Here is a 27807-nt window from a genome sequence, read left to right as displayed (position 1 = left end):
AATAACTCGGAAGTATGAAAAATGGACTTGGTTATTTTCTTCTGTATACCAACGATTTAATAACGAGGATCTCAAAATCTAGTTTTTTGATAACAATTGGCAATAAAGCGCGAAAAATTTAGTTGAACGGACATAAGATAGGCGCTGGCGCCGTGAGCTCTAACCTTAAAGTTGGTAAAATTGAGGTTATGTGAAAATTTTATTTTTCATAAAATAATTAATTAAAACTTCCGAAAACAAAACCAGATTATTCCGATTTTACGCCATCTGGGATTAGTTTTCCCGTTTATCTTATGAGTTCCATTAATAAGTAACGATTTCCTCTCACAATTCTATGTAAGACGCCCTATAGGTACCCACAAGTGCAATGTTTTCTATTTGCAAGCAGTCCCATCAACCCACAGGAGTTGAACATGCAATCAGTTGTTTTTTCTTTAATAAAACGGAGAGAAGCCTTATTACAGCGGGTGCGAACGTCCTTAAGGTGTTCCGGCTAATTCCAGATGTGGATCAGAAAACCAGACATGAGAGATATTCAGGTATCTTAAAATAAAAGCCTGTATTACTTTCGTGCGAAGTTATATTTAATGTATAAAGTTTAATCACATTATGCTCACAAATAAGAAGTCCCAAAATCAGGTGGTCGACGTTAAACAAAGAAAAAAAATGCTTTCAGTTAAAATTTCTGAAACAATTCACCCCATCATTTTTAAAGCTTTTTCATACCATCACATAAGAACTCCTTAATGCATAGTGTATATCTTGTATCTGAAAGCTGCCAGGATATTCAACTAATCTGTACGATAATTGAATACATCTCTTTCCAGAATTCTTCCCTCCAAAATCAAAACTCGAATGCATGGCTCAATACCAACTTTTTGGAAACATAATGGCCCTACAGAGTGTAACATTGGCTAACTCTCCACGAGATTCTCTTCTTATAGGTTTTTCTGATGCCAAACTTTCAGTTGTCGAGTATGACCCTGAAAACCACCAGTTAAAAACTTTAAGTTTACATTACTTTGAAGAGGAGGATATGAAAGTATATTTTATTTATTTTATTTTTCTGCAGGGTTCATTTATATTATTTAGGATGGCTGGACCCATTTCCATCATATACCCATAGTGCGTGCAGATCCAGAGAATAGATGTGCAGTTATGACTATATTTGGCAAAAAGTTGGTTATTCTTCCCTTTAAACGGGAAACGTCTATAGATGAAGGTGATTCTGATATAAAGCCTACCTCAAGTTCGGGATTAGGTGGAAAATCTGCAATTTTGGCCTCATATATGATTGAAGTCAAGGATTTCATGGACAAAATAGACAATATTATAGATATACAGTTTTTGCATGGATATTACGAACCTACTTTGCTGATTTTGTATGAGCCACTCAAAACTTTCCCTGGGTAAGTTATACAATTTATAGAAAGTTTATGTGATTTTGCTGTTACACAGGCGAGTAGCAGTGAGAAGAGATACTTGCGCAATGGCTGCAATATCTATAAATCTGCAACAAAAGGTGCATCCAGTGATTTGGAGTGTTTCAAATCTGCCTTTTGACTGCATGAGAGCTGTACCTATTAAAAAACCTATAGGCGGTACTTTGATATTTGCAGTTAACTCTTTGATTTATCTTAATCAGAGTATTCCGCCTTATGCAGTGTCTGTTAACAGTATTGCAGAAACTAGTTCCAGTTTTCCAATGAGTGAGTATAATTACTTCAATCAAAAATAGACTGAACTTGTCCATTTTCAGAGTCTCAGGAAGACTTAAAAATAAGCTTCGATTGCGCGCAAATTGGGTTTTTGGACGACGACACATTGGTTTTATCCCTGAAGGGGGGCGAATTGTTTGTTTTGACTCTTTTAGCAGACAATATGCGTTATGTTAGGAATTTCCACTTTGAAAAGGCAGCTGCCAGTGTTTTGACCACTTGCGTATGTTTTTTTTTCAGAGTTGTAAATTTGACATATTAAGGCATTAAAGCTTTCTAGGTTTGCATCTGCGAGAACAACTTTTTGTTCTTAGGGTCAAGATTAGGCAACTCTTTGTTGCTGCGTTTTACAGAAAAAGCAAACGAAGTTATTACACTTGATGACTCTGAGGAACCTGGGGCCAAAAGAGCACGAGAGAGCAAGGTTGATGATATTGGGGACATAGTTTCGGATTCTTTAACTGATTTCATTGCTAGTGATGTTTTAGGTTCGTTCACTTGACTCAAATTTATCATTCCCCATATTGTTTTATTTTGAAAGACATTAGGGATCCAGAAGAATTAGAGGTTTACGGTAATCAAAAACAGGCGGGTGTCCAAATCTCGAGCTACATTTTCGAAGTTTGTGACTCATTGTTGAATATTGGGCCTTGCGGTCAAATTTCCGTTGGCGAGCCCGCATTTTTAAGTGAAGAGTTCCAAAAAAATCCAGATTTGAATTTGGAACTGGTGACCACATCCGGATTCGGCAAGAATGGAGCTTTATGCGTACTCCAGAGGTCAATAAAGCCGCAAATTGTGACTACATTCACGCTGCCAGGATGCTTTAATATGTGGACTATTAAAAGCGGGGAAGACACGCATTCTTTTTTGATTTTGAGTCAGGAGGAGAGTACAATGGTAAGTTTTGTTGTTCAGTGCGTAGTAAGTGACTTTTCAAGGCGATTCTACTACAGTCGAACTCTGTTTCAAACTTCAGAGTTTCTATGTGTTACTATGGTTTAGAAAACTTATGTAATTTTGTTTGATATTTTCACGGTCTGAAAGATTCTCTACAATTATTAATATAACCATATCAAATAAAACACTTTTTTTCTTCCCTTGAAGGTTTTGCAAACCGGTCAAGAAATCAACGAAATCGATAACACTGGTTTTTCAACACATCAACCTACAGTATTCGCGGGAAATTTAGGCAATAACCGATTTGTAGTTCAAGTAACCACAATATCAGTGCGCTTGCTCCAAGGAGCAGTGCAGCTGCAACACGTCCCTATGGATTTAGGCTCCCCCATAGTGCAGGTGTCTTGGTAAGTCTGAGTAATTTATCTACAGTATTTTAGAGATAAAAGTGTCTTTCAGTGCCGACCCATATATTTCCCTTATGGCCGCTGATGGGCAAGTAATAACTCTTATGTTAAGAGAGGTTCGGGGTTCCGCCAAATTGGTCATCAGTAAATCCACATTGTCAAATGTAAGTAGATATTTAATAAATATTTTCAGAATAACAGTGAAATTTTGCAGAGCCCTATGATCACTACAATCTGCATGTACAAGGACACTTCCGGATTATTCGCCAACAAAATCCCGGACGAGTTCACTCATATACCGCAACATTTCATTGCTGATATGTCAGATTTGACAACTGACACACAGAATGAAGAAGATCTGCTGTATGGCGATAATGACTTCAAAATGCCTTCCCTGAGTGGTGCTACCCCCAAACCTAAAGTATTCTACAACTGGTGGAAGAAGTACATGACGCCGGCTAAGCCTACATATTGGTTGTTTGTTGTGAGGGAAAATTCCAATATGGAGATTTATTCAATTCCGGATTTCAAGCTCAGTTTCTACGTGCAGAATCTGTGTTTCGGCCACAAAGTGTTGATCGACTCTTTAGAGTCAGTTATGCTGAATGTCACGGCACATATCAACGAAACTCAGATTCAGAAAGACTATCAAGTAAAGGAGATTTCAATGGTCAGTTTTTGTTTTACACAACAATTTAAAGAAATACTTCTTTAGCCATAATATTCTATAGTGCGTGTCAGGTTTTTGGAAATTTCGGATTCAAATAAAAACAAAAATATCAAAAGATTAATGCCGCAATCTCAGGGGTATAGAAAATGACAGACATAATGCAATTATATTAGTAGAAAATAACTGTGTGGCAGTTGTGGCGTTTCTTAACCCAATGGAATGGCTTTTTTTCAGTTAATATAACAGTATTGCTGTCATTTTTTCATTTTTAGATTCACTCGCAGTAATTAACATTTAAAATTGCGATTTGAGATTTATTCAAGAGATTTTAAGCAAAGACATTAAAAAAGAAATACAAGGTCATCCTATAAGCGTCAATGCTAATTATGTGTACAAAGGTTTGCTGTGATTTGTATTTGAAGAGTTTTTTTAATTTTTAGGTCGGCATGGGAGCAAACGGATCACGTCCTATTCTTTTTGTCAGATTGGACAAACACCTTTATATATATGAAGTGTTTAGATTCTACAAAGGCAATCTGAAATTGAGATTCAGACGAGTCAAACATGAAATAATGTATCAACCCAATGTAGCTGGAGTAGTTGATACTGAAAATTCCGATTATTTCACATTGCAAGAAAAGATATCTAAAATAAGATATTTCGACAATATTGCGGGTGAGTTGAAAGTTCTAAGGCTCAGAAGTATTTATAATCAAGGAATTATTATTTGATTTTAGGTTATAATGGAGTATTCATCTGTGGCGCAAGTCCATATTGGATTTTTCTTACCAAACGTGGTGAACTAAGATATCATCCCATGATTATAGACGGTGAAGTGATCAATTTCGCCCCATTTAACAATGTAAATTGCCCGGAAGGTTTCTTGTACTTCAACAGAAAGGTGTGTGTACTGTATAAATTTTGATAAAGCCAGTTCTAGAGCGATTTTGTAGTCTGAACTTCGTATCGGAATCTTGCCGACTCACTTAAGCTATGACGCACCGTGGCCTGTGCGAAAAGTACCTCTGAGATGTACACCTCACTTTGTCACATATCATCTAGAGTCAAAAACTTATTGTTTAGTGACCAGTTTATCTGAACCTTCGAATTCCTACTATAGATTCAACGGTGAGGATAAAGAGCTAGCTGTCGAAGACAAACATGAAAGGTATTTGAGAATGAAATGTGAATGTGTTAGCGATTTTCTGTTCAATTTTGCTTAGGTGGTGGAAATCCTTAACATTAATCTAAGATAATGTATTAGGCGGCATTCTTTTGATCTTAGATGTTTAAGCATCACCGTTGGACAAAAAAATTTAACGAAATTTTACAGGTTTCCATACCCCCATCAGGAATCGTTCAGTCTCATGCTGTTTTCACCAGTTTCATGGGACGTGATACCGAATACAAAAATTGATTTAGACGAATGGGAACACATTACTTGTTTGAGGAATGTTTCTCTAGAGTACGAAGGAGCGCGGTCAGGATTGAAAGGTTATATCGCTGTGGGGACCAACTATAATTATGGAGAAGATATTACCTGTAGGGGACGGGTAAGAACCACAGCATGTTGAACATTAAAATTTTCGGCTCCTTTAAGCGTTATTTCCCTGATTTTGTTTGTTTGTTCCACTGAAAAACTGTTTAATAGCGGCAAAATTAAATATGAAAATACTTTCTTTTTTATTTTAAAATAACAGAACTACAAAGGGATCAAAATGACTTTATATTCAAATGTACCCTGTGTTTTTTAAACATAAGAATAGGAAAGCGATTTAGAAAAAATAACCAAACTGCCGAATATACAAAAGCTAACATGAGAAACCGTGTACATTCGAAATTTGCTACTCGTCGCTATAATCTTACAGATCTTAATTGGCGGGTCGTTTGATTTTTCTGCGATGTACTTTCAAATTTTGCTTTCATTTTAATATGCTGCAGTTTTCTATTTTATGTAGAATATTCTTAGAATTGTTAAGTGACTTCGAAAATGCGACGGTTTACATTTTTTGGTCATTTTTACTGTAGCTCTCGTATGTATTATACAAATATTTTAAAAATTCCATCTGTTTGTAAAACATTGTCGAACTTTTTATATAAAATTTACCATATTTTCCTTAAAAAGGTGATACTCACTTTTCAACGGGCTACCCTATTCCAATTGCTAAAAACGATGTGGATGACACCTACCAATCAACAAAACCCTACTACATAGTTTTTAAAATAAGTAGCTTCAGTAATCTCACTTACTGGCCAATTAGAAAACTCCACATATCCAATACTATTAGACAGAAGTAAATTATTAAATTCAGTATTACTCTTAAAATAATTATTAATATTATAGACTGTTTACTAGTTTTTCAAATGTATGCTTTATAAAAAATTTAATGGAAGTCGAACAGTGGATGTTTTCATTGTCGAACAAGTATAAGTAGTCCCACGTTGCGCAAGAAACGCATTATCTTTGTATTCTTCAAAGTTTTCTACAGAGCTCCTTGAGATGTCTCTATTTAAATATTCGATGTATAGTATGTTCATAAGCGGTACGTGGCCTTTTCCACATTTCCGACAATATCGTGTTAAAAAGTGCTATTCCTATTTCGTAAATTATTGCAATATTACCTGTGTTCTTGTATGTGTTGCGTTGATTATGGATCTTCATAATCTAATATCGGCAAAGAAAGTAAATTACAACGAGTTCAGTTATCTCTTATTTCAATTAATTATTTGTTTGGTGGTTGGAATTAAAATTATTTTGATCCAAACCAGAAATTTCCATGAAGTTTTATTAGAAATGTTCAACGAAGAAGAAATCATTTTATCTTCTAAAAATCAAGAAATTCGAACCATACACCGGAGCCTCATAAAACGTTACAAACGAGTTATGTTAATAATTCTTGTACAAGTCGTACTAACGCTTGTTTATGTAGTTTTAATCATGAACTTATTAGAGGGATCACACGATAGATTCGTTACCGAACCCTTTAAGTTTGAAGCACTTTTTGGAGAAATGCATTTCTTAATGAAAATTATAACTACAATTTTTTTAGCCACACCGTATTGTTTACGTTTCATGACGTGTCCTATTATGCACGTAAGTTCACTTATTTATGTAAAAAGTCAACTGAAAATATTGAGCTATAAGTTCAGGAATTTTGGCACGCAAACTAATGATTCCTGAAAATGAATCCTAGAAAACATGAACGAAATTAAACAGAATATTCGGTGTCATCAACATATAATTCAGTAAGTTAATTCTTAAAATGTGCTTCAAAGAAAATGATGCTCCCATTTTTTTTTTTTTAATTCAAGCTCAAACATTATTACGGAAAAGTCTATATAACCTGTATGTTTTTATTTTTTTGAATTGCATTTTTTTTGTCTGTGTTTAGTAAAATTTATGATCTACCATGCTAATGATTAATCGGCCCGTTGGTAATGGTACATCACATTTGTTTTACTAAGCGTCTTTAAATATTTGCAATAATTATCTTATGATATTATATTAATTTACAGATTTGTTCAAAAACTGAATTTGTCTTTTAAGTATATATGGTACTTCTTCTAGAGACTTTTTCCAATTCTGTAATGTTTGCCTTCTCAGCAGGTCAAATATTTTCAGTAAGTATCTACAAAAAAAAAACAATATTATAGCCACACTTATCTAAATCAGTTTCATCCTATCTAGGGAAACAGTACCAGTGATGCCGTGATGTCTATCAATTATTCCTTAATGATGTTGCTAATATTTATGATAATCGGTTGGTATGCCAACGAAATTAAAGTGGAAAGTACCAAGTTAGCTGATGCGATCTATGAATCATGGTGGGGTCAAAAAAATATTTCAATACAACAAATAGTGCATATAATAATTATGAGATCTCAAAAGCCTTTAGTGTTGACTATAACGTTTTTAAAACCTATGACTACTGAAGTAGTTACTTCGGTATGTGTTTTTCGAGATTGATTTAAATTCCTTTAATGTTAAAAAACATCTATTTTCAGGTGATAAATACCGCCTATACGTATTTGTCGATCATGGGCAATCAGTAAATGAACCATTCTATAGCAACTCTTAGAAATAATGGCGATGACACCCACCAATTCATAAAACCTTGCTGCGTGGCTTTTAAAACAAGTATAGTTTCAGCCATGCCATTTACTGATCAATCCGAAAGCTCCATATATCTAGTACCGTTAGCCAGAAATAAATAATTAAGTTCAGTCATGTAATTCAGTATTATTAATATATTAATTAATAATGTTGTAAACTATTTTCTAATTGGTCATTTACACGTATGTCTAATCAAAATTTTATGAGAATCGAACAATAAATTTTCATTGTCCAAAAAGTATAAATAAAACCATGTAGAGCAAAGAACCGCATAGGTAATATATGGCCCTTTACACATTTCTGACAATATCGCGTTAAACAGTGCTATTTATACTACATGAACTATTGCAAATTTTGGCTCTATTTCTAGATCGAGTTTTATAGCCCTTTTCTGCAAATTAAATTCATGTTATTCATTTCACCAATGAAATTCTGTATAAAATGGTGACCTCATGTTATTTCTTATGATTGAAAAGAAAAAGGTTTTTTCCAAGTACTTGATTTCCTGTGACAGTGAATTCTCAATATATTTCTGAATTTTAACGTATTATAATAATTAAAGCTAATTTTTCGTATTTCAGATTTTAATCTACGACGTCATTGAAGTAGTGCCCGAACCAGGTCAGCCCTTAACCAAAAACAAATTCAAAGAAATATACGCCAAAGAACAAAAAGGTCCTGTAACGGCCCTTTCGCAAGTTAAAGGATTTTTAATTTCCGCTGTCGGCCAAAAAGTAATATTTCAGCTTTTTTTTTAATGCCAGTACTACTAATTTTGATACATATTTTTTTAGATTTATATTTGGCAGTTAAAAGACAATGATTTAATAGGAATCGCTTTCATCGACACCCAAGTTTATACCCATCAGATTTTGACTATCAAAAATTTAATATTAATCGCGGACGTTTATCAGTCTATCTCCCTTTTGCGATTTCAGGATGAATACAGGACTTTATCATTAGTATCTAGAGTATGTTATTTATACAGAGCGTACCAGGAAAAAAATTGCTTATGATAGTTGTTTAATCTTTTTGTAATTATTTTTCTGGGACACTCTGTACCCTTTTAATTGGATAATCCTGTAACAAAAATTTGCAGGATTTGAGAGCGTGTGAGGTATACGGCATAGAATACATGATAGATAACTCAAATATAGGATTTTTAATGTCAGACAGGGAAAAGAATGTTACGATTTGTATGTATCAACCCGAAGCCAGAGAATCGTTGGGAGGTATGTAAATATTAAACGTGTTTTTGGAAGGAAAGAAAGCAATTGAAGTCATTATTAAGGGTTAATATTATTATTTTAATTTTGGTAAAACTTGAAGTAGGTCACTAACGTTACCATGCTAATTTGAAATTTTTGGTGATTCTTATTTAGGACTGCGATTGCTGCGTAAAGCAGATTTCCATCTGGGACAGGCCGTTACTACTTTTTTTAGAATAAAGTGTAAATTAGGAGAGTTGGGTGAAGACAAAAAAAATATGAGTGGAGCAGATAGGAGACATATTACAATGTTTGGTAAGCACAAGTGGCTCCATTATGGACTAAACTTATTAATTATGTAATTTCAGCAACTTTGGATGGAGGTTTGGGCTACATTATGCCCGTTCTCGAGAAAACTTACAGACGACTTCTTATGTTGCAAAACGTAATGGTTACCCATGGAGCGCATATTGGCGGTCTGAATCCAAAGGGATTTAGGTTGGATATTAATTTAATATTTAGGATTTTTTTTAAATTATCTGTATTATAGGACATTCAAGAGCTATAGGAAAATGTCGAATCCTGCCAGGAGCATCATCGATGGGGAGCTGGTGTGGAACTTCATGCAGCTTTCTATAACTGAGAAGATTGAGGTATTAGGGAGTCTCTTCAGTGAAGTTATGACGTAAACCATTTCTTAATGCCTTTAGGTATCCAAGAAAATTGGTACTAAATTGGATGAGTTGCAGGATGATTTAAGCGATATCCAGAAGTTAACAAATCATTTCTGAGGTAGTGAATATCTATAAGAAAATGTAAATAGTTAAGGTAATTGATTTTTTTTTATCAAGGTTTGTATTTAATTAAATAGAAGATTTATTTTTTGTAAGAAATAATTTTTACAATTTTTAGCATTTACGCAGAAATAGGTACAATGAATATGAAACAAATTCTATAAATACCTAGATTTATATTAGATTTACAGTTTATTTACACATGTGACGTTCTACGAGTAACAAAAATCAACTATACAGACACGATATAAAATTATATTACACGGAAACACGTAAAGCTTAACACTGACTACACCGTAACAAGTCGAAGTAGAGAAAGACAAATTTAATTTTTTTTAGTTGTAGAGAAATATATAATTTTGATTTGGCTTAAAATAAATACAGAGGACACATTCTACATTTCACAACTATTAATAACGGTTACTAAACATTTCAAAGTAGGTAAACATACAAACCCGTAAATCTTTTTGTCTACTAAACAAACTTTAAAGTGCAATTTTCGTACAGTTAAAACCTCGAAATGCCTTTGCAACTTTGTCACATCAAAACGTTACAACCTAGGGAAAACGGTAAAAAATGAACCACGGTTTACTACTGTTGAGATTTTTTGCATTTTTTCAGTATAAGTCTAGGTAAATAACAGCGATATGTGTTCGATTTCCTCGAAGAGAAACTACGAATGTTCGTTTAGTTAAAGCACGAATTCAAGCGTTTTTTGGCAAAACTTGGCTACATACGAAGTCGAGTATTATATTGCACTAAGTCTTAACGATCGGTGGGTGCGGCAAAATATACATGAATCCTAACGGTTAAATAAGTTTTTGTCAATAAATAAATTCTCTTATGGGACGTTGCACGATAGTTTGCTCCTTGTTAGGGGGATAACAGGAAATAAATATCACAATAACTTGACAGCGTAATTCGAGTTGAAAACACCGGTTTTCTTTGAAAGAAAAATCGCGCAATCCCGGAAAAATTGTTAGAACGAGGTTAAAGACGGTTAAGAGATAACACAATTCGTATCCTTTGCGGGAAGTTCTATGTGTGACAGGTCTTTTTCTATGATTTCATCGTCTTCGATACTGAAAAAAAATATCAAAAAATTTGAAATACTAAAAAAAAGTACGTACGCTTTTTCCTGACTATCCAAGTGATGAACCAATTCATCCCTCTTATTAACAATCTGAACAAGTTCGTCCAAAAGCACCTGTTCTCTTGTCCGTTGCTCTTCAGTCTTCTTCCAATCCTCAATTGAAGCGATCTGTCTTAATTCTTCGTTCAGCATTTTGTAGCGCGTTTCATAGTCGGCTTCTTTCTCCCTGCAAATCAAATTTAATACCGCCAAGAACTGTAGAAGAAAACTTACAAAATATTAAGTTGCATCTGCCTTCTGAGAAGAGCATTCTTTTTATTGACGAACATAAACCATTTCGCCATCAAGGCTTCCTCTTCCCCGTTACTGTTACCCGATTCCATCACCGACCTCAACTGCTTTTCCAGCTGGGCCGCTTGTTCGTCGATGGCACCTTGTTCACGTTCCAAGTCTTCCATTTCTTTGTCTATCCAGGAATGGACGTCAATACCCATCTAATAAGATATTCACTATGAGGAAATTTCCTGGATTGGACTATAATAAACTTACTTCTTTTAAACCTAAATCGTCTGGCAACTTGTCGGGCGTTATTCGATCTGTTCTATCGATGCTATTAGCTGGACTAAATTTCTTTGAATATTCCTCGATTTTACTTATAGGTACTTCTGAGAAAATATTCCCATTCTTTTCGGACCCTAAAAAGCAAAAGTTTTTTCTATATTTTACAATGTTTACCATTTTTGGTAATGTTTTCAATATTTTTAAGATACATATTTTAACGCACTAGAAGACACATAATTTCATTAGCTCCTACTTCTCAGTAATTTTTACCTGTACTACTCTGCCTTTCCAAATGTTCAATTTCTTCGCCTAACCTATCTAATTTCTCCTCAGCTTCCGTGTACGCTTTAATGGATTCCGGACTAACCCTGATGATTTCCGTAGTAGGCCCCGATCCTCTCCTCGCCTCAGCTAGCAATCGCCTCGCTCGTTGGCGAAGCTGACTCTGCCTTTCGTCTTCCATCTGAAAACCACATTTCCTATGATTCTAACACTTAATTTGTCTAAAAAAGTCAACGACAAATCACCACCAAAAACAATAAATTACGTACCTTACTCGGTGATGTGGGAGTGGACCCGTTCTTTTTGACCTGTTCCAGCAGTGCTCGGGCCCTTTCCTGTTGCTCCGAATGTCGCATCAGGATTTGCTGCATAGCACGCGTAAAAAGTTTTAATTCTTTGCCACACCTCAATCAAAACCGATTGTTAGTTACAAGTGATTAAAAAAAAAACCTTTGGGGGAATCTGCATGAACTAATATGATTTGATAAAAATACACCTCGGAATTATGGGAAGAACTTACGAAGTTTGGCTTTGGAAGGTCCGCGAATACATCTTCCTTATCCTTGCTTTCGGTGCTACTTGAAGAACCATTAATGTCGCCATTTACTTTTGTGCTAGTGGGTGAAGCTTCCTCTTCTTCGTCTGATCCGAAAGGGTCGGAAAATTCCCTGCGGGTCATTAAAATAGGCTTTAGGACTTCTTTCTTGTCGTCTTGCTTTTTCGGACATTGAGGTGGCGACTTCTCTTTTGTAGGCGAGGACACCTTGAAATAAAATTAGAAGAATTCATATAAAATAGAACCATTTAAACCCGTTGATTTCAAAATTAAAAATCAATAGTGCTCCACTGCATACCTTGTTTATTAAACCCTTAGATCCCCCAAAGAAGCCCTCTTTAACGGCAGTAGGCGATTGTTCTTTATAGGGCAAAGGTTCTGTAGTAATTTTCAATGGCAAGTTCAACTTAGATGCATCTCCCTTTCCTTCTTCCTTATTAGCAATGTTCATCTCCCTCTCCAAAGACTTGCGTCCTTGCTTTGACTTCCTGAGATTAATAATTTCCTGTCCGAACACTTGTTTCGTGATATCCGTGTCTTTATCGGTGTTAAATTTGCCAATAACATAGTTGCTTTCGTCTGAAGTACGGCCGATTTGCTGGACTTCCAGTTGATGCCCTGTGAAATGGGCTCGAAGTTGGTGTAGATATGTCATTACGGCCAGTTTATCGGGAACTAAAATGGTTGATTTGTATCAGAAATTGGCTGAAAAGCTGAAATCCTATTTGAAGATCTTACCAGCTAACATATGCATGTCCGAAGGTTCGATAACCCTGGGAATTCCCAATTTATCACCCGCATCAAAGGCAGTTTTGCAGTTGGCTTTAATGTCATGAGGTGATAGTGCGTGAAAGTCTCTAAAAAAATTGATTTAGTAAAATATTTAAATATTTTATTCGTAAGTACATTAAATCGGATTTAAAATGGTGGATGAGGGCGCAAAAAGCCATTCCATTCCGCCAACTCGTAGTCAAATTGGTAACTTTGACACCGGGGTAATCTTTCGTCATTTCTTTACACCATTCAAGAAGATCCTGACCTGAAACAAAACAAAATCTAAAAAAACACAAGAACAAGAAAATTTGCCCTTTGGTAACTATGTCGAATCATTATTCAGGACTAGCAAGAGTTCAAAAATTTGCCATCTTTTTTCTCTTAATTTTCTTTAGCTGAAGATCTATTACAATATAACTTTTTTCCTTTTTTGAGAATAACGCTTTGCATAGAAGTAGGAGTTGTCAGTCTCTTTACTAAGGACTCTTACCTGGTGTAGTCGATTTCTGCTGACTCTTGGGCGTCTCAATCAGGTCCTTATTCAACTCCAATGGCGGCAAATTCGTCGCTATCTTCCCTCCTACATTCTCCTCCTTTTTACTGCTATGAGTCATCACATCCGCCTTAGGGATAAAACTGGTAACTTTTGGTAAAGTTGACTTCTCTACTGGCTCCTCTTCCTCCACATCCTCCAATTGCTCCAAGAGTTCGGAACACGTTTCCGAATAAACATCCCTTTCGGGCTCTAGAAAATCCGAAGGTCTGGGTGCCGGCAATGCCTTGACTAATTTCGTTTTGTCCGTTAGAGGTGAGAAGATGGTTTCCACCACTGGGGTCTTGTCGTCTCTCGAAAGAGATTGCACGCTATTTACTGTGACAAAAAAAAGGAAAGAAATGAGCAGATAATTGTGTAACTAGAGGTTGTTGTGCCCATTAAGTATCAGTAACTAGGTTTTCAACACGACTTACAGATTGCCCTAATGTAAACTGTAAAAGGGCAGAAGAAAAAAAATGAGTGTCAGAATACCGACTAGGTGACAGTTGATAATTACTATTTTTTTCTTTATCAATGTAAATACTCAATTTTCATTGATTATAAGTAAGTCGGTTAATAGTACATTGTATCAAAAGTTGCATATTGCGCACCTTCTTAAGGTAATCTTGTTTTCACAACCTTACGGTATGTCAATCCATAATTTCTGCTTAATTTCTATTTACTTTCGCGTAAACCATATTAATTCTTCATCCAACTTTGTGATACTTAGAGTGCACAAGATAATTACTGTAGTTACTAACTGCTCATGGGGGTACTGGCAAAATCAGACCCGCTCAACGAGTTGGTCATCTGCTGCACCACGTGGGTAACTTCGTGTAAACTTTTCTGCATTACATTGTCGTTTTGCGAATAATCGTCGTCGTCAACATCATCCAAAGGCGCTATGTCATCGCTGTTGTTATTGACTGACATTAATGACGCCATTGATTGCATGTCCTCGTCCCTAAAATTGGAAATTTTATTGCAGTGAAAGGCGCAGCCGAGAAGGGCAAGCCCTTACGTCGCCCTTCCTTCCCGTAGGAACACACAGGACAGGGTCAAGTCCAATTTGGCGCCAGTAATTTTTTTTGTAGTCGGCTTGAACATTATCTGGATCTCTACCTGAGAGGACTCCACACTGGCGTATTTGCGCATGTTTAGGTGAGCCGTGGCTAATTGCCTGCGTTTTCCTGCAGTGGGCACCTATATTCAGAAAAATTCTTTATTATTGAAACTACTATTTAAACCAGGACATTTTTAGCCGTAAGATGTACGGTCTCAGACTTAAACTTCATGAGTGTAAGGAACATATCGTGTCAAAAATCACGAATTCAAGTTCATTTAAAAATAGTGTAGTAACCAGACGTCATCACAGACCAAAATAAAAATAAATTCTAATTATTCCTTGAGTGGAAAACAAGTGGGCTGCCTGGCGTTTATTAGAAAACAACGAATTGAACGCCTAGTAATCGTTTGTTGGGTAAACAGGCTGCAAATTAATTAATTATTACTTTAGTCGAGACACGTCAAATATGCTTTATGCGACTTATTCTTAAAAATTATCAGCTTCACGATATAACAAGGAAATACTGAAAAACCTTCTATACAGGGTTATTCACCCAACCCGTTCATTAGAAGTTTACTAGGATCTAAAAGTGATATGAATTTGAAAATTTGGAGTTATGTTAAGTTCGACATATACTTTTTTTTTTAATAGTTTCAACTTGCTGTCACTTCCGGTTTAACCGGAAATAGCTGTAACTTGCTTATTTCAAATGGAACCCCCAGTATATTATTTTATTTTTAGATTCTTCATAATATTTTAAGTACATTTTCTGTATAATGTCCTATACTTAGTTCTTACCGTTTTTGAGATATTTGACCTTGAATTAAAAACGTGCCTCTCTAATGACCAATTTTAAAATCGCATATCTCCGCAGTTATTATAGACATAATCTCCATATTTTGCAGAATGTCAATACATAGTCTTAGGTTCACACTTTCGCTATTTATATGGCTTAGTGTTATGCAGGGTGTCCAAAATTCAGCTCCTAACATTTGCATTTTTGAAGTTGCAAAAGTCGTTTTTTTTTTAAATGGGACACCCTATAACTTTAAGCAGTATCAAGTAGAAAATGTAATTTTCTATCAAACTATATTAGGGTTACCTATAGCTATTCCAAACCTTTTTCGAAATAATTAAGTTTATGTGAAACTAATAGGAGATATTCATTCTGGTAAATTTTTATTATGCGCGTAGTTCGCCGTTGAAAAAGAAATAATGACAGTTAATTGTTAATTATGACAGTTATTATACGTTTTTGTTTTTCGGTGGCTGTTAGTAACAAATTTGGAGTGAAACTTTGAATCAAAATTGAGAATATTAGCGTTTGTGTATTCTTCCATTTTGATTCAAAATTTCACTCCAAATTTGCTACTAACAACCACCGAAAAACAAAAACGTATAATAACTGTCATAATTAACAAATAACTGTCATTATTTCTTTTCCACGGCCAACTACGCGAATAATAAAAAATTACTAGAATGAATATCTCCTATTAGTTTCACATAAACTTAATTATTTCGAAAAAGGTTTGGAATAGGTATAGGTAACCCTAATACAGTTCGATAGAGAATTACATTTTCTACTTGATACTGCTTAAAGTTATAGGGTGTCCCATTTAAAAAAAAAACGACTTTTGCAACTTCAAAAATGCAAATGTTAGGAGCTGAATTTTGGACACCCTGCATAACACTAAGCCATATAAATAGCGAAAGTGTGAACCTAAGACTATGTATTGACATTCTGCAAAATATGGAGATTATGTCTATAATAACTGCGGAGATATGCGATTTTAAAATTGGCCATTACAGAAGCACATTTTTAATTCAATGTCAAATATCTCAAAAACGGTAAGAACTAAGTATAGGACATTATACAGAAAATGTACTTAAAATATTATGAAGAATCTAAAAATAAAATAATATACTGGGGGTTCCATTTGAAATAAGCAAGTTACAGCTATTTCCGGTTAAACCGGAAGTGACAGCAAGTTGAAACTATTTAAAAAAAAAAAGTATATGTCGAAGTTAACATAACTCCAAATTTTCAAATTCATATCATTTTTAGATCCTAGTAAACTTCTAATGAACGGGTTGGGTGAATAACCCTGTATAGTTTAGCAAATTCATACAATAAGTTTGTATAGGGTAAAGTTTGGGTCATTTGAATAGATCGTGGAAGTCCTTAAAGTTTAGATCATTGATGTTTCAGTTTCTCAAAAATCCCAACTTGTATTTTGTCCTCGAAAGGTTTAAGGACGCCAAAGAATTGATAGTCGCGAAATAGTCGAATATTATATTTGAATAATTTTAGGGTGGATTTTGTAGTTATTCAATTATGAATCCTAGTCTTATTGTCAATCTCTTAAGAACTTCTAAACAAATCTCAACCCCTGGCAATCACTTAAAAGTAGCGCTCGATTCGCAGAAAAGCATGATTAGGTTCTTGTATCGTAATGTGGGTCAGTCATGCACCTATAAATATCCACGCCACTCACTTCCTCATAGGAAGACTGAAATAACCAGTTAGTCTCTGCAAATATCTGGACAAATGCCTAAGAATTTTTACTATCATTGAATTCTTTGCTCAAACTTGTTTACATACTTTTAATTACCACTAAGTGTTAGGAAAATCGTTTCCTTGGAAACTACTAAGAAATTCCTAATAATATGTGATTAAAAACCAGCCCAGCGTGTGGTGGATTAAGTGAGAAATGGCTTACATATGCCTATTAGCAGCTGAATAGATTATTTAGGAAGGTTTTAATGAGAAGCGCTACAGAGCAGTTATTGTTTCTGAATATGGACATTTAGCCCATATTCAGAAACAATAACTGCTCTGTATAATATGGGCCAGATGCAATGTAACTACTCAGATGGTTTTCAAGCAAAGTTCCACCTTTTTAAGCATTTTGTTTGCACACGTGTTTGTTGTCCCATAAGAGACTTTCCAACATATGTGCCAATGGCATTGATTTTTAATCGCACATGTAAAATTCCAAAGGTATGATACTTGCAATATAGGACAACTAAACAAATATTTATATAACTTCATATCTCACCGTGTAAAGTCATATTTTCTTAAACTTCACCCGGGCTTATCGCTAAAAGTTTACGCCAGAAAGGAAAACAAACGATAAACTTACATCTTCAATAATAAACGTCCAATCTTTGTCTTCCAGCTCATTAGTTCTGGGGTCCTTGAATAGGGTAATGGCGACTTGGTGGTTCTCTGGAACTGGCCAAACCACCAGACCTTTATAAGGATTTTGCAGAGTTGGTTCCCAGGAAACAGGATTCGAGGTCACTCTTCTTGATCTTCGAGACCATACTAGTGATAAGCGATGAGGTTGCCTAAATGAGAAAATTTATTATAAAACAAAAACTTCTGAAATTAACACATTGAGTAATCAGTAATTTAAAGATAGTTGAAATGAACCACCTGACATAAATGTATCACTTAATAGGATTCATGTCAAATGAACCATCCTATTAGATTATTGATTTCATATGTGAAAAGTTTAATTAGATGCAAATTCTCTATCGGTCAAAAAGACATACCGAAGGACTTACCGACGTATTCACTTTAAATTTAAATTTTTGATATACAGGGTGTTTTTTTTTGTATGCCTACCATTGCTATTTCCGAAACGGTGAGAGTTACAACTTCGATTAAATTAGACTAAATTGGCTCCTTATGGAGCTGATTAAGGAAACCGCTGCAAAGTTGCCACATTTTCAGTAGTTTCTTAGATATTTGAAAAAGTATGAAAATGGTCCAAAACTTCAATCCCTCGTATTTCGTATACTATTTGTGACAGAAAAGAAATTTAAATTACAAAGTTTCACAACTTTTTACTCTCTACAAAACGACATATCGAACGTCATTGTACAACTTTTAGTAACTAAGTAATCGGTATCAACTTCATTATTTTAAATACGGACCTGGACTTTTTATTTCATATTTCGAAAGCGCTTTTTATTCCTGACAGACCCATGTATAATATGTTTACATTTATTAACGTTTCAACCCGCATAATTCATCATCAGACTATTTTTTATTTACCTTGTAACTCTCACCGTTTCGGAGATAGCAATGGTAGGCACACCAAAAAAAAACATCTTGTATATACAGGGTGTCCGTTTTACGAGCTGAACCATGGGGATCTCGGTTATTTGAAGAGATACGAAGTCGGTTAAATTAGGGCAATGTTGGGTGTTTTTGAGCTTTGTAAGATGCCGTTTGAAGAATTACAAAATTCCGATTACTTTCGGAAATACAAGGGAAATACGAACTTTCGAAAAAAGGTTTTTATTTTTTCTGGACTTATTTGAAGAGATAATTGAAAATGGCTGGCACATTGTCGTAGCCACTTTTTCTCCTCTATAACATGGCGGTTCCAAATTTGGAATTCGACGTTTCAATTTTCCGGAACCAACATCTGTTGCCAGAAAAAAGGACAATGATGGACACAGTGATAATTATTTTATTGATAAACGTATTACTATTGCAAAAAAGAATTGTTCCCGTTATGTTATGCTCATACGAATGATTGCTGGAGCCGGACCGACTTGTGATGCCGTTTTGCTTAATAATCATTTCACCGAAAAATAACCAAACAACAACCGCTTTAGATCGGCCGAAATAAATAACCGAACTGAGTTGTTTTAACGCAGTAATAAAAGAAACTTATTTTAAGTATAATGACTTCAAATCTAATTGTCATTAGAGTTGTTTTATTCAACAACATCAACTTTGTTTTTTCTTATGGGCGCCATCTTGGATTTTTACATTTTTAAATTCAGTTTTTTTTCTGGTTACGATGATGCATTACATGTTAAAATTGGGACTTGCAGTTTGGTGGAAATATCAAAAATCCTGTTTCTGCAAAGAGTGCCTTGGAAATAACATTGCTGCTTTTGTTTCGATAAACAAATTTATGATATCATTCCGGCTGAATTTCGCTTAACGTCGCATACGTTTATAAATTTGTTATGATACCATATTAAAATGCTTTTTTCAAGTGAAGAAAAACGAGATATGCTAGAAATTTATTACGCCTCACATAGAAATGTACAAATTACTTCGGAAACATTTCTTCAACGGTATCCAGAAAGACAAGAAACAGCAAAAAATTATTTTATGTCTCTTCATCGAAATTTAGCCGAGTTTAGAGCATTTTCTAAGCCTAGAAAACGAGTTAGTCCACCGAATGAGAATGAAGCGGAAATTTTACTTGCGGTGAGTAAAATGTTAACACCTCCACATAAATTATTAAACGGCAAAGAAATTATTTTTCTATTAGGTTCAAGATAACCCTTTTACATCTACAAGGGCGATAGCAACAGACATTAACATATCTCATCAGGCTGTGTGGAGCCTACTGAACGGCAGGTAGCATTTTGCAGAAACATCTTGTTCTATTTGGAGCAAAATCCCCATTTTCTCTCCAATGTGATCTTCTCTGACGAGTGCAAGATTACTAACACTGACATGTTTTTTTGCTGTTTGTTGTCTTTCTGGATACCGTTGAAGAAATGTTTCCGAAGTAATTTGTACATTTCTATGTGAGGCGTAATAAATTTCTAGCATATCTCGTTTTTCTTCACTTGAAAAAAGCATTTTAATATGGTATCATAACAAATTTATAAACGTATGCGACGTTAAGCGAAATTCAGCCGGAATGATATCATAAATTTGTTTATCGAAACAAAAGCAGCTATGTTATTTCCAAGGCACTCTTTGCAGAAACAGGATTTTTGATATTTCCACCAAACTGCAAGTCCCAATTTTAACATGTAATGCATCATCGTAACCAGAAAAAAAACTGAATTTAAAAATGTAAAAATCCAAGATGGCGCCCATAAGAAAAAACAAAGTTGATGTTGTTGAATAAAACAACTCTAATGACAATTAGATTTGAAGTCATTATACTTAAAATAAGTTTCTTTTATTACTGCGTTAAAACAACTCAGTTCGGTTATTTATTTCGGCCGATCTAAAGCGGTTGTTGTTTGGTTATTTTTCGGTGAAATGATTATTAAGCAAAACGGCATCACAAGTCGGTCCGGCTCCAGCAATCATTCGTATGAGCATAACATAACGGGAACAATTCTTTTTTGCAATAGTAATACGTTTATCAATAAAATAATTATCACTGTGTCCATCATTGTCCTTTTTTCTGGCAACAGATGTTGGTTCCGGAAAATTGAAACGTCGAATTCCAAATTTGGAACCGCCATGTTATAGAGGAGAAAAAGTGGCTACGACAATGTGTCAGCCATTTTCAATTATCTCTTCAAATAAGTCCAGAAAAAATAAAAACCTTTTTTCGAAAGTTCGTATTTCCCTTGTATTTCCGAAAGTAATCGGAATTTTGTAATTCTTCAAACGGCATCTTACAAAGCTCAAAAACACCCAACATTGCCCTAATTTAACCGACTTCGTATCTCTTCAAATAACCGAGATCCCCATGGTTCAGCTCGTAAAACGGACACCCTGTATAATTAATTTAAGTAATAATAATTATTTGCTATACGTTATTAAATGATAAACTTGGTTCAAAAGTCAAGGTAATTCTAAAGAAAGATAGTGCACAATTCCAAATCTTCTCAACGAAACAAATTGGGACTTAGATATTGTACATTTTATACTGGTCATAAATTATAAATTTCGTCGTAAAATTTGAAAATTCAATATCAAAAGAGATTTTGGTATTTGTAAATATCTTTTTAATCACTTTCCTTATCGAAATTTTGCGAATGTTCTCTACAGAGTTATTAGCCAATACTGCCGTGCTTAACAAAAAGGACATAACTCCAATTTCTGTTAATTTTAAGTTATCTATAGGAGCATAATCATAGTATTAGGATGCACCAATACATACTCAGTTGAGTCATTTTTTGGAAAGCTTTTTGGCCAAAAAATGCTTAACAAAAAAAGTCGCATCTCTAATTTTGTATGATTTACTTAGCGAAAAAGACGTATTTTTATTCTTTTAATTTTAGTTGTTGCTGATACAATTTAATTTTAAAGTAGGTATGAAAACTAACTATTTATAGGGTTTCTATAATAATATGAAACTGAAATCGTTCCTTCACTTTCAATAATTTGAGTTAGGATATTTTATAAACTCTTTACTCAATAATTTAACGATTCTTGAAATAAAATATTTTGAACCGAGACATATTTTTATGTTTACAGATTCATTTCATCACCAAGTAGAACTTGAACTGAAAAAAAAAGAAGAAAAAAGTGTACGATTTTGATGAATTTAAGAAGTGCATTAATAACACTTTGAAAACTGAAACTATTAAGCTAACGCTTGAAACGATATACAATTTTAAAGACTTTTCTTCACAATATAAACTAAATTCTTTAACCCCGAGACCATATCTTTCCAATATGGTTAGTTTAAAATTTGAACGCGGAAAACGAACCATACAGTTCAAATACGATTTTAGCGTAGATAATTGTAACGAAATTAATATTCTTATCTCAAAATACCAAGATAATAATCTTATTATCTAATTATCTTTATATACAGGGTGTCCCAGATCAAAGTGCAAATATTTTAACCATAGATTCTACTAATGAAATTAACAAATACGTATTTTTTGTTTTTGTCCAAAAATCTGTCGTTTCAGCTCGAAGGCTCTTTGAATATGGGGCCTTATTTGGATAAAATAATTTATTTTGGAAATACCCTTTAACGGATTATTATGAAATTTGGTGTACCAACATTTTTTAATCATACTAATTCAAAAAAAAAAAATTAAAATTACAACTTTGGCATAACATAGGTATAAGGGCCGGAGTATGAGTATAGGGGCCCCTATTTATTTAACAGTTAAATATTTTAATCAAGCGGATACATTACTTGGTTTTACCTTTCATTTAGAACCTTTTTTGTCTCTTGGTGATTTTTCGTAGAATGTGTCGCTTTCTCGTAGTAGTTATTTTAATGTATTTATTACATATCTTACTCGAGTTACATTGTGTCTGTCTAAAGTTATTTATTTTCATTATTTAAAACAAAATACCATAGAAACAAAGAATGAAATTGTACACTATAAAAATTGTTCAAAGTGACCACCATGTTGTTCAATACATTGATGAAGACGTATCTCCAAGTGATTAACAGCTGCACGTAAAACATGGGATAAAGTTGGGAAAAAATGTTGGTACACCAAATTTCATAATAATCCGTTAAAGGGTATTTCCAAAATAAATTATTTTATCCAAATAAGGCCCCATATTCAAAGAGCCTTCGAGCTGAAACGACAGACTTTTGGACAAAAACAAAAAATGCGTATTTGTTAATTTCATTAGTAGAATCTATGGTTAAAATATTTGCACTATGATCTGGAACACCCTGTATATATATTCCATATTATATATATTATTATCTAACAGGCTCTGAAATTATCTAATTTCAGAATCTGTTAGAAGAAATAAAATGAGGGGTATTTCCATTAAAAGAAAAGAAGGGCTACTAAAAACTTTGACAGAAATTCTTCAAAAAAATAGAATAAAGTTTTGGAAAGAATTAGTTTTTAATATTAATTGTGAAAACACTCCGCTAAATTAAATGTTACTTTTTTTATAGTGTAAATTTTTGTTTTGAATTAAACTTGCTGTATGTAAATTGAACAATTCCATAAAATAAAACATTTTCTCAATTTTAGATGCTTTTACAACGAAATGCATGATTTTCTTTGAATATCTCAGTTTTCAACATAGCATCTCGACTTCGGCTCAGATTGATTTATCAAAAAGATACTTTCTGTGCACAAATTAGATACCAAAGTTTTTGGATCATTTCCGACATATTTTAATTGTGGTTTACTTATTTCTAGAAAAGTATTATGCATCTTAGCATGAGGAGACGTTTGCATTGGAGTCACGACTTATTTGTTAAGCAATTTCTGTTATTTTCTTAACTTAATATGTTGTATGAACTTTAGCGCCATTATAACCGATGTTTATTAACGCATTGCTAGGCGGTATATTACTTTTTACATTAATCTGCAAAATGATTTAATACGGATTCTTGTCACTAGTCTTAAAAATGGTGAACAAAACAAAAACACAAAATCGTTTATATCTCGAAATTAACATTTTTGGAGTTACGTCCTTTTTGCTAAACACGACAGAATAGGTGATGCAATTTGTATATCTACTGCATCTCCAACCATTTCTGAGACCTCAATGAGGCGGTTTCAGTTAAAAATGTTTAAATTATTTAATTTTTAAGCAATAGATATTGCGTTTTCTGTGTTATTTGTTAAAAACAAATATTAATTACAAAAGTTTCAAATTCTCTGCAACCAAACTATACGTATTTGTAATGTATGCACTTGAGATTTTATTAAATAATGGAAAACTATAAAGTTTCCAAAACGATGGTTGTATTGTATTACGTAAGATACTCTAATATAAAGTGGCTCTTATCACACTTTAGATACAAGTAGGTGTTTGCCCAGAACAGGATAGAACAATACAACAAACTTTGAATTTTCAGTTTTTTGGTACCATTATTGCTGCCAATATGTTATTAATTTTATATTTCTCGATTTTCCTGATTCTAATTCTAAACTTCAATAACATCAGCTTATTGGGGCAGGAAACTCCACAACTTCCTGTGGCGTGTGCCTGCCACTCTTCGAATTTACGTCTACTTAATACCGTTCATTTCTGGTGTATTGACGTGCACACATCCTGCATATTAAGTCAAGCTGTTGAATTATTTATGAAGGTGCATAGTGTTGTGGGAAACAAGGTCTGTTTAACTGGGGAAAAATGATTTTTAAAAGCCATTTTGAATTGGTCTTCTGGTAATAACAGATCCTAAAGAAACGTTGAAAAGGTCAAAAAGTTCAAAGATGAAAGAGGGTTTCCCTTTGAACACAAAATGTTCTTAATTCATTATTCGTAATTTGAAATCTTAATACTATTAAAAGTGTATTTGAAGAATTTCAAGATGTGCTTTTCCTACAGTGTTTTCCAAAATGGTTCCTCATGAACTTGAATTACTGAAACTAATATCTCATATCTAGCTAATTTTCAAGTTATTTTTTTTAGCTTTGAGGTGAGATAGTAGATAAGTAATATAAATGAACAAGCATTAGATCTAAAAATGGTCGAATATTCAAGCTGACTCTGTTAAAATCTGTTTATTACTTCCCAGACATTGAGGGATGAAAACATATTACTTCTAAAGAATAAACAGCAAAATCTTTATATTCCCATAAATTTAAACCAGGTGATATTGGCATTAAGAAAACATACGCAGGCTAAAAGTATCTGCTAATATATAGCTATAATTTTTGTATCAATAAGTTCTGGACAAGGTCATAGACATTATCATTTTCTCTTTAGAAGTAGGCAAAAAATGTCTTCTTGGTAATCTGGGCACACAACACGGTTGTTCACAATAGGAATGCAAAGTGCCACTTTATAAAATATTCTCTAAAATATGGCATATATGAAACATTGCCTGCACAGAATATATTTTTTTCTTTTAGATATGTCTACACAATTGACCATATTTCTAAGAAAATATAAGCATAAGCATCATAAACTTAGAAACGTTGAATTCGTTTTGATAATGGTGACGTTTCTTTCATAACTTTCCTAGGGGAGTTTTTTTCCTTCCCGGGAAGTTTCCGATTTTGGAAAGTCTCCGACCCGGAAAGTTCCCGTGTGCCTAACGCTAGAAACTCCTTATAATATACCAACTACCTATCTAATTAATTTATAACCTGTTTATAAGTAATAGAGACAAAAAGCCCGAGGCCTAACACTAGAAAAAATATTGCCTGTAGATTGAGAAATTGATCTATGTAGACTCAATTGAGTTTCATATTCCCTAAATTTCAACTTAATATCTTAAAAATTGTAGAAGTGGCATAGTTCTGTCAGTTTTTTTTTACTCTAGAGGACTTGTAGTTAGTATGTTAATCTCGTTTTTCAGGACACTTTGTATATGTTAAATTAGAGGTTTAAACAACCGGCCAAATTTAAAACCAGGGTATCCAACTGGGCCAGATTGCTTAGGCCCCATATTATACTTTCAGTTTAGCCTCCATCTAAAGTTCATTCAAGATTGTAGTAGATAATCAATGGGGTATATGTTAAATTTAGTGCTTAAAGTTGTGGAGGTTGAATATCCAGGCCTACATCTGATTTTATTCAAATATTTCTTTGACTTCCATTTAAATGTTTTTGAAAGTTACTGGTAACAAAATTTTCCTAGGTAAAGTTCTCAAAGTTATCTTTCTAAAATTGTTATTAATCTAATCACAAGAAGTTCTTGGAATGTTCCTAGCAGATTAAGCAGGAAGTTGTAATTGTAACCACCTATAATCTTATCATCAATTTACAACTAATTGATTACTGTACTTTCTACCTAATTTTCTTTATTAATTGGTGACAAAACTAGGTTATTTTAAGGGTGTTCCAATAGTAATGATATTTAAAAAGTAATGAATAGAACCTCTTTGTTTGCATTTTAGTTTCCATAGGCCAAGTAATGAGCTTAAGAGTAGGGGAGTTTGTTATATTTTTAGAACTCCTCCTTCACAGCATGGGGCCATAAAGTAAAAAATAACACCTGTTAATTTTTTAACCCCTTTAATCAAATAACTGGGTATAATATTGTTCTACTTGCATATAGAAGATAAAAAAATATCATTTGTTCATAGAAAATTGTACAGATCAGGGGGTGAAAGAGGAATTATGCTCTTGACTAAATAAAGGCCCTCTGTTTCTCATTAGGCCTTAAACTTTGGCCATGGGCATAATCTTCTTTGAGCCTTTTCCACATAAATAACAATGATGAAAACAAGGAAATGGGTACAAAATAATTACTTACCACTTTGAGGTAAAATCTACACACAGCTGATGATAGGAGACAGTAAACTGAAACTTGGCAGCTCGCTTATTAACCCGTTGCAGTCGTTTCCACACTGAGCCCATATTTCGGCCCTCTAATCCCACGCAAGACTGCATGGTTAAATGTAACTTTGAGTACAATATAAGGCTACTTGTTTTGTTAGTGGTTTCACTCTAGACTTCTACATAGCCAAATAATGAACGGATAAACCATGCATAAAATAAAAGAAACAGGAAAGCCATATCATATGGTTGTTTATCAGTTCTTTGCAGTCAGGAAGCGGACACAAATATCCTTTGTAAGCGACCACTTATAGGAGCTTGGAATAGATTAGCAAGTCAAGCGAATTGCACTATTTGGGAGTACTTTGACACTAAAAAAAAACACATTTCAATTGAATTGGATCACTTGACAATGGCCTCAAGGATCTGAGCATAAGATACGAAAGGGCAAAGAGACTGCGGGCACAATGTCACATGCATGCACGTACCTTTTACACGAGTTTCTAACTAATTACGCATTTTGGGAAGATGTTTTCTTTGCGTTGTTGTTGATTTTCGAGAGTCAAGGGCCCGTTTGGTGTCACTTATTTATAGAATATTATCCGATTGATGCATTTGGAGATTGGTGAAAAAAAAGTGATGTCAAAGTCAGCGAAAACGTCAGAAGCGCATTGTCTGCAGCGATACCTGTGGCTGAGCAGTGTCAGTAGGCCATGCGGTATGTTGGAAACTGTAGTCGTGGCCTTTGGCAAATGTAAATACGTAGGACGACGTATAGATGGCACCAATGAGAACATTGTTTTTATGGGATTTACCTAAAGTTTAATATTACATTGAGTGTTTCGTTAAGGATAGCAAATGTTGATATCTCAGAAAGTATGAATGATAGAAATTCGAACAAAAAATTTTGTTAAGAAACGTACGGAAAAATACACTTTTACGAACATGTCATCAGAATAAAAATAGTACCTACTGAGTTTAAAAATCGGAGGCTTGTCGGAGAACAGAAAATAAATATATCGATAACAATAAAGTGAATGTATTACTATATTTAAATCTTATATTTCAAAATTATACTATAAATATCAATAAAAGCCTAGATATAATAATAAATGCTAAAATCCAATTTGAATGAGAAAAACTATGATCGTTTATTACTAAAGGCCTATAATAATAATAAATTTAATTTATAAACAGTCTTTGGTTAAACAGTATATTTTAAGGGTAATTTGA

The 27807-nt window shown here is 33.9% G+C and overlaps 2 protein-coding genes across 5 annotated transcripts; one reads left to right on the top strand and one right to left on the bottom strand.

The window, feature by feature from the left end:
- Positions 1 to 260: 260 nt before the first annotated feature.
- Positions 261 to 14725, top strand: CPSF1 (cleavage and polyadenylation specificity factor subunit 1). Of its 2 annotated transcripts, XM_066404220.1 has the most exons (22): positions 261 to 539; positions 828 to 1042; positions 1093 to 1409; positions 1459 to 1709; positions 1760 to 1941; positions 1999 to 2206; positions 2260 to 2618; positions 2826 to 3025; positions 3078 to 3189; positions 3240 to 3695; positions 4136 to 4370; positions 4433 to 4596; positions 4649 to 4863; positions 5029 to 5248; positions 8391 to 8543; positions 8604 to 8780; positions 8909 to 9041; positions 9192 to 9332; positions 9386 to 9515; positions 9568 to 9670; positions 9728 to 9845; positions 14601 to 14725. In XM_066404220.1, exons 1-21 carry the CDS (start codon positions 368 to 370, stop codon positions 9806 to 9808), a joined length of 4224 nt encoding a protein of 1407 aa, XP_066260317.1. In that variant the 5' UTR covers positions 261 to 367; the 3' UTR covers positions 9809 to 9845; positions 14601 to 14725. The 2 variants fall into 2 exon arrangements, with proteins under 2 accessions (XP_066260317.1, XP_066260316.1); XM_066404219.1 differs by lacking the exon at positions 14601 to 14725 and having other exon boundaries at positions 9728 to 9903.
- On the bottom strand, positions 9968 to 27216 carry Ehbp1 (Eps15 homology domain containing protein-binding protein 1). Of its 3 annotated transcripts, none has more exons than XM_066404221.1 (16): positions 27063 to 27216; positions 26552 to 26945; positions 17822 to 18029; positions 14634 to 14815; positions 14374 to 14576; positions 13568 to 13948; positions 13210 to 13342; positions 13042 to 13160; positions 12602 to 12978; positions 12268 to 12510; positions 12017 to 12112; positions 11736 to 11928; positions 11454 to 11599; positions 11178 to 11398; positions 10942 to 11130; positions 9968 to 10893 (listed from the first exon to the last, which is right to left on the bottom strand). In XM_066404221.1, the coding sequence occupies exons 2-16, from the start codon at positions 26686 to 26688 to the stop codon at positions 10812 to 10814; spliced, it is 2910 nt and encodes a 969-aa protein (XP_066260318.1). In that variant the 5' UTR covers positions 26689 to 26945; positions 27063 to 27216; the 3' UTR covers positions 9968 to 10811. The 3 variants fall into 3 exon arrangements, with proteins under 3 accessions (XP_066260318.1, XP_066260319.1, XP_066260320.1); XM_066404222.1 differs by having other exon boundaries at positions 26552 to 26682; positions 27063 to 27207; XM_066404223.1 differs by lacking the exon at positions 12017 to 12112.
- Positions 27217 to 27807: the final 591 nt, after the last annotated feature.

The sequence above is a fragment of the Euwallacea similis genome, chromosome 33 (genome assembly GCF_039881205.1).
Source record: "Euwallacea similis isolate ESF13 chromosome 33, ESF131.1, whole genome shotgun sequence".
Classification (NCBI taxonomy): domain Eukaryota; kingdom Metazoa; phylum Arthropoda; class Insecta; order Coleoptera; family Curculionidae; genus Euwallacea; species Euwallacea similis.
The sequence above is the reverse complement of the archived record's forward strand: the minus strand, read 5'-3'. Positions and strand labels throughout refer to the sequence as shown.